The sequence below is a fragment of the Musa acuminata genome, chromosome BXJ1-8 (assembly GCF_036884655.1).
Source record: "Musa acuminata AAA Group cultivar baxijiao chromosome BXJ1-8, Cavendish_Baxijiao_AAA, whole genome shotgun sequence".
Classification (NCBI taxonomy): Eukaryota; Viridiplantae; Streptophyta; class Magnoliopsida; order Zingiberales; family Musaceae; genus Musa; species Musa acuminata.
This window is the reverse complement of record NC_088334.1, coordinates 19,162,024-19,169,488: the sequence shown is the minus strand read 5'-3', so window position 1 is coordinate 19,169,488 and position 7,465 is coordinate 19,162,024. Positions and strand designations below refer to the sequence as shown.

At 44.8% G+C, this 7,465-nt stretch overlaps 1 protein-coding gene across 1 annotated transcript; it reads left to right on the top strand.

Moving 5' to 3' along the window:
- The first annotated feature begins 6,631 nt into the window (after positions 1-6,631).
- LOC135680308 (uncharacterized) lies at positions 6,632-7,207 on the top strand. The gene has a single exon (XM_065194190.1). It carries the CDS (start codon positions 6,632-6,634, stop codon positions 7,205-7,207), a length of 576 nt encoding a protein of 191 aa, XP_065050262.1.
- The last annotated feature ends 258 nt before the right edge of the window (positions 7,208-7,465 follow it).

Here is a 7,465-nt window from a genome sequence, read left to right as displayed (position 1 = left end):
GCGGAAACAGAGGAGGGGAGGTGTGGGGCGTTGGGGAGGAGAAGAAGAAGAAGAGGGAAAAGAAGAAGAGAAAAAGAAGAAAAAAAGGAAGGATGGCTGCAGCATGGGCTGCAGTGAGAAGGTGTGGGGTGTCGGGTAGGAGAAGGGAAGAAAAGGAGAAGAAGAAGGAGAAGAAGGAGAAGAAGAAGAAGAGGAAGAGAAGAAGTAGAAGCGGGTGAAGTGGTGGCACCTCTGTTTTCTGCAGGAGGAAACAGAGGAGAGGAGGTGCTGTGCGTCGGGGAGAAGAAGGGGAGGAAGGAGAAGGAAGAGGAGAAGGGAAAGAAGTAGCAGCGGCTGTGGCTGTGGCAGCTACAGCTGTGGCAGGGAAAGAGGGAGAGGAAGGAAGAAGGGAAGGAGAGGAAGAAGAGAAGGGGAAGAAGGGGCTGCGGCTGCGGCGATGGCAGCTGCAGTTGGAAGGGAAGAAGGAGAGGAAGATGAGCAGGGGAGGAAGAAGAGGTTGCGGCCGTGGCTGAGGCTGCGACTGCAGCAGTGCAGCTGGGAAAGAAGAGAAGGAAAGGAAGAAGAAGAGAAAGGAAAAGGGAAGAAGAGAGGAAGAGGAGAAGGGGAGGCAGCTGTGGCAGTGGCAGCTGCAGCTGGAAGAGAAGGAGAGAAAACAGAGTAGGGGAGGAAGAAGAGGCTGCGGCTATGGTGGCTACGGCCGTGGCTGCGACTGCGGCTGCGGCCGCGACGTTGGCTGCGGTAGCTGCGGCAGCGGTGGTGGCTGCAACAGCTGCTTTTAGGAAAGAGAAAGAAAGGAAAGGGGCAAACAAAAAAGGGGCTGTGACCATGATTGCGGCTGCGTTGGTGGTGGCTGCGTCTGCGGCAACTGTGTTTGGGAAAGAAAAAATAGGAACGAGAGAAGGGAGGAAGGAAGTAGTGCAGTGGAAGGGGCTGCGGTTTTGACAGCAGCTACGGTCGTGGCTACGACTGTGGTAGTGGCACCGGCGATGGCTGCGATAGCTGTGTTTGAAAAAGAAAACGAAGGAATGAGAGTAAGATAGAGCAGGTGACTATGCCTCTATGTTCTGCATGAACTGTAGTTGTGAAGGAAAAAGAGAAGACATATGTAGAAAACGAAACAGGGAGAGGACATGGCGGAAAAGTAGAAGGATTTGGACTGACACCTTCTTTGGATCTTCGGATCAAAATCTTTGAAAGGCAAGTGTTCTGATCCTTCCTATTGCAAGCTTTCTAATCTTTCCTATTGCAAGTGTCCCGATCTTTTCTCCTACAAGTGTTATCTTTTCTATTGCAAGTGTTCCGATCCTTCATATTGCAAGTGTTCCGATCCTTCATATTGTAAGCTTTCTAATCTTTCCTATTGCAAGTGTCCTGATGTTTCCTTACTGCAATTTTATCTCTATATTTGCTTTGAATATGAGGAACTTTGAATTGTTCTAGCCTTGCATTTGATATATCTCCTGTTTAGACGTAACGATTCGAATCTGTGCAACTTCCGAGATTCTGACCTTTCTACCTTGTTATGGTTATAACTTCATGTATTGATCTATGATTTGGACAAAACTTATTTGATCAGAATATAGACTCAAAAACCTTTCTTTTGATAGCTTATTTTAAGAATTTAGAGTAAGTTTGTCTACCCAAACTTCTGTTTCAATTGAGCCTACAGATTCTGCAAAACAGTAATTTTGTTTTTGACATTTGGTTACTAAATCAATGGTAACTCGTTGGAAACCTTGAATCATACGAAACTTATTTCATCAGAAACTAGATTGAAATATCTTTCCAATGATATATTTTCTGAGTAAAATTTGAGTATGATTGATAGTTTGAATATGAAGCATAAATTGGAGTACGATTGATGCTTTGGTCGATTTCGCATATTCTAGTTTCATTCTTTTGGAAATTGATTTCATCTAACCTTGTTATTTGAATTGAGCTATATGTGAATGCTTGGAATCCTTGTACACTCTTTCTTTTATTTCCTTTCAAATCTGAATACATTTGTGAAGGATTATGTTTGCATCGTATTGACTCACAAAGGCACATGTACATTTCGTTGTTCTGCATGTGCTTCCGATATGTCTCAATTTGTTGTTCATAATACGCTTTTGTCCTCTAGTATTTATGGGATTATTTGAACCTTTGCTAGAAATGGTAAAGGGTATGTGCTTAGAGCCTGCGATGCTCTAGATTATGTTTGGTGGTCATTCAAAAATGAATAGACCATATTATGTTTGGAATCTCACTTCACCTTCTATCTGTTTGATATGAAATTTAGAGCTGACCTAGTACTTGGGCAGGGTGAGAGGGCTCGAGTAGGAAAGGGCTACTCGTGGATGGAGTCGAGAACTCATCACGGCGTGGAGCCACCATTGAGTTAAACCTCACATGCACTATGCTAGGGTACGACGTCTGAGCTTCTGTTTCGTATTTTGTATTGATATGCTCCAAAATGTTTCCTATGCAATTGATATACTTCAAAATGCTTCACATACCATTTATATGTTCCGAAATGTTCCATTTGTCATTGATATGCTCCGGAACATTTCATACGCTATTGGTATGCTCTAATTACTCTGTGCTCCATTTACTATGAACTGATATGTTCTGAAATATGCTATTTGCCATTGATATGCTCCGGAACATCTCGTACGCTATTGATATGCTCCAATTACTCTATGCTCCATATGTTATGAATGAAATGACATTTGCGATTCTGTATCTAATGAGATGATGTCCTTGAATCTCTTGGATTCTTTCATGCATTGTGATATCTTATTTGTTTAAAACTGTCCCTTTTCGTGCTAGATATGCTTTATCACTTGCTGAGCTGTTTTTAGCTCACTCCGTTGTTATATAAATCTTTCAGATCAGCTTGTCACTCTCTGAGATGTTTGAATTGGGCTGAGATAGTGGAGAGCTATTCAGAATTATGAGCAAGTCTTGTTGGTTATTATGTTATTGTTGTATAAGCATATTTTGTATGTAATGAAATATTATTGATGAACCGAAATAGATATACCTTGTAAAAGTATTAGATGATCTCTATTATTTGGAATTTTGAAATGTTAAGTCTAGTTTACGATGATATGAACTTGTGGTAAATGGTTGGAGTTCTGATTGTATAAATTACTTAGCTTGTGGATTTATAAATGTTGTTTATGTTTGTTAAGTTGGCTTGGATTGCCATAAATGTGAATTATCGAGAGATGTGATATATGATTATAAACTGCACAGGTTTTATAGATATGAATTTGATAGAATGTTTTTCAGTGTTCTCAAATGTTAGTTTGGATCCTGGATTAGTTTGTGATGAAAATTTTAAAATCATCGATATTTATTTGAGGGGGCGTGACAGTAAGGAGATGAACCAATATGCTAGCTGTATATTGTAAGACTTGCATATCGTAAAAATTGCTAGCTTGAAATCTAAAGAGAAGCAAACAATTGCTATCTCAAAAAAAAGCAAACATGCTAAATTGCACATCTTTAATTATTGCTAGCTTGCATAATGATAAAACTAAAAATTATGTTTATTATACAATGACTTAAACTTGTATGTCTAAAACACTTGATAATTGAACTTTTCCTTTTTATTGATGACAAAGGGGGAGAAGTATGTTGATGTAATGCATAATTTTATCATGACATGTTGCATGGATTTTTGAATCTAAGAGTTTAACTCAAATATACTATATTAATAGGGGGAGTTAAGGTTAACTCCGTCATCAATTAGTTGTCATCATAAAAAAGGGAGAGATTATTGAATCTCGTATTTTGATGATGAAAACAATTGATAAGTATTTACGATTTGATCTGCGTTTTAAGTGACGTAGGATGTTTCAATCAGGGAGAGACATTTAAAGCATGAAGAATCATGTTGGGCCGGAGAAATATGTCAGAAGATTGGACGTCGCGTTGGAGGATTAGTCGACGTATCGACAGAAGGCTTCGAGCCATGGATTCGGGCATCGGGCCAAGAAGAGCGGATATTGCACCAAGGATATTGGAGTTAAGGAGGTCAACTAGCTGATTGGGTAATAGGTCACAAGAGAGGACGATGCGCCGAAGAATCAGACGAAGCATCGATGGACCAATGACATGTCGGACAACATGATTCATGCTTAGTATTAATTGTCTAGATCGAAGTATGTTTTTTACATGTGCAGGATTAACTATGATAGCAAGGCATAAAGTAAAATGAAGTTCCAAAGTCAAGAACGTGATTTCATTGGAAGTTCGAGAGTTCGTTGGAAGTCTAAACGTTCGTCGGAAGTTCTGTAGGAACTAGCGGGAGAAGTCTAGGAGCTTGCCAAAAGAAGCTCGTTGAAACTCACTAAGAAGATCGTCATGAAGTCTAGGAGCTTACCAGAAGTCCGTTAGAACATTGCCGAGAGATCATCGGAAGTTCACCGGAAAATCGCCGGAAGCTCGCCGAAAGAAACCAAGACCTAGGGACTTGTTTAGCTTAAGTATACCTTAGATTTTGTAGTTAGCATGTAATTAGGATTGGATTTGGATCAACCCAATTAGGGGCCAGTTGGGCCCATGTAAGGATTGTGTTGGGTCCAATGAAAGGCCCAAACAGTGACCCAAGAAGTAGCACCGTCATGGCATAGTCTTCGAGACTATGTCAGGCGATGGTACCGCCTAGTGGCCGATGGTGGTACCGCCCAATGGCCCAGTGCCAGGCGGTGGTACCGCTAGACTAGGCAATGGTACCGCCCAGTGCAGTGTTAGTGTCAGATTGACACTGGTGGTGGTATTGCCTAGCACAGGCGGTGGTACTACTCGAACCCAGGAAACCTGGGATGAAATATTTTTAGGCTTCAAGTTTGAATCAACTTGAGGCTAATAAATACCCCTCTCATCCCTGGTTAAACTACACAAGTATTGAGAGTAAAAAGGAAAGAAACTCTGCTGTAATCTTCTGTGAAACTACTCCCAAAGTTCTAAGTGTTAGAATAGTTTGAGAGAGAAGTGAGTGGGGGTGTAAGGGTTATCTCCTAAACCCGGTAAAAGGAGAAAGAGCTGTAAGAAGGTGGTTGATCTTCACCTATAAAGGAAGATCGATAGTGGATGTCGTTGGCCTCGACGGAAGAGGAATCGGTAGAGTGGATATAGGTCACGACGATCGAACCACTATAAAATCGGCGTGTTCTTCTCTAGTTTGCATTTCTATATTTGAGCAATTTACTTTACTACAAACCTCTTAACTTTCTTTACATCCACTATGCATCTTCTGTATGCTTTCAAGCTATCTTTATGAAAACACTTTCAAGTTAACCTCTCTCCAAAATGGTTTTCGTCGAAATCGATTTTTATCGTACGAAGGTTTTTTGAACCGACGTAATTTTACCGCTACACTAATTCACCCCCCACCCCCCCCTCTTAGTGTCGACTCTTTTCCTAACACTGAGATGGAGGGATCCCAACCTTGACGTCGGATCATTACTGGCACCTATTCAACGATCCGGGGTTATCGCCCCTCGGACTTACCATAGGACCCTCGACTGTGTCGCCTGAGGCATTCCTCAACCTGACCAAGCAAGTACAGGCAATGGTGGGGATGATGTAGATGATCACACAACTCATCCCCCAGATCGTACGACTAGTAGCTCCCTCGGCCGACCCAACACGGCAAAGGCTGAGCAGGTAGCAGGTCGGGATAGGGGAAGCCCGAGAGCAGACGATGGACCCGAGAGGTCCGCCCGAGTAGAGCATACCCGCACCCTACCGAATCACTCCGCCCCGCTCTAAGCCTGACACTATATTGTCCGACTCGGTGGATGACTCATTTAGGATGTAGTTGTCCTAGGTCAACCAACGCTTGGATGAGTTCCAGCGCGAGTTTCAGAAGTCGCGGGGTGAGTCGGGTGAAGGCAGCTTGAGCGGATCCCCCCTTTACTTAGGAAATACAGGATAAGCTTGTGCCCCTCAACTTTAGACTATCGGCATTGGAGACATGCGACAGCAGCTCTGATCCCACAGAGCACGTCGTCGCATCCGGGCTCAGATGGCCCTCTATGGCACCTCTGATGCCCTAATGTGTCGGGCATTCCTGACCACCTTCAGGGGACCAGCACGAGCGTGGTTCAGCTGGCTGCCCCCATCCTCGGTCTTATCTTTCGACCAGCTCGCAAGGGAGTTCAAGCAGAATTTCCTCACCAATATGTGACCCAGGCCTTCCATGGCCACCTTGCTTGCATTGTCCAAGCGCAAAGACGAGTTGCTCTCTCAGTTTGTGGCACGCTTCGCCACTGAAATCCGAGGATTCCCGAATGCTCATCCCTCTTTAATCATGTAGGCATTTCTGATGGGTTTGAAGCCTTCAAGGTTCTTCTGGTCGTTGATTGAGAAGCCACCATCAACAATCCCCGAAATGCTCTAGCGCGCCAACCAGTACATCACCGCCGAAGCTCTGGTGGCGGGAAAGCGCATGGACAGAAAGAGACTAAGGGCCAAACAGTCCCGAGGAACGACCTTAGCAGCCCTGGTGCAACCCCGCCAGAGGCCCGACCGACAAGAGCTACTGCTCCCGAGGCCCCCGCCTCTCCTTCTGAACATATCTCGTACCGAGATCTTCCTCCAAATCAAGGAGAAGGGTCTCTTGCAATAGCCCAACCCCATGAAAACTACTCACAAAGACCGGTCCAAATATTGTAGGTTCCACCAAGACTACGACCATGACACAGAAGATTGCCACAACCTCCAGAATCAAATCGAGGACCTGATCCGAAGAAGTCACCTCGGGCGCTATCTCAAGGAACCCCAGGAAGCAACTCCACGCCCGAGGGGACCCGTCGAAAGACAGATCGATGTCATCTCCAGAGGACCGGCAGTCGAAGGCAGCAGCTCAACGGCGAGGAAGGCCTACGCCCGGAGTGCAATCGAGAAAGGTCCCCGACTCGAACTCGAGCCTGAAATTACTTTCGAAGTCGGAGAGGTCAAGCGCTCCCATCACGATAATGCTTTGGTGATCTCCATTCGGATCGCCAACGCTCGGGACAAAAGAATAATGGTCGACACCGGGAGTTCTGCCGACGTGCTGTACCTCGATGCCTTTAAGAAGCTCGGCTTGACCAAGGAGGACCTCACCCCCATAGCGTCAGCACTCACTAGGTTCACAGGGGATTCCATCTCCCCGCTTGGGACCACCATCAGTCCTATCACCATCGGGAGGAGCCGAGGGCCAAGACAATAATGACTACCTTCATGGTAGTCAATCTACCCTTGACCTATAATGTCATCCTCAGTCGACCGACACTCAACAAGTTGAAAGCGGTGGTGTCCACCTACCACCAGGCCATTAAGTTTCCAACTTCAGCAGGGATTAGGGAATCCCAAAGCGATCCAGGAGAATCAAGCCGATGCTATCTTACAGCAGTTACCCTCCCGAAGACGTTACGCCCCCGTCAAGTCCCGGATCCCCGAGAAGTTACAGTAGTTACCCTCACCGAGG

What these genes read in the sequence shown, in the direction of transcription:
- LOC135680308 (XM_065194190.1), top strand. Translation starts at nt 6,632, where the DNA reads ATGAAAACTACTCACAAAGACCGGTCCAAATATTGTAGGTTCCACCAA.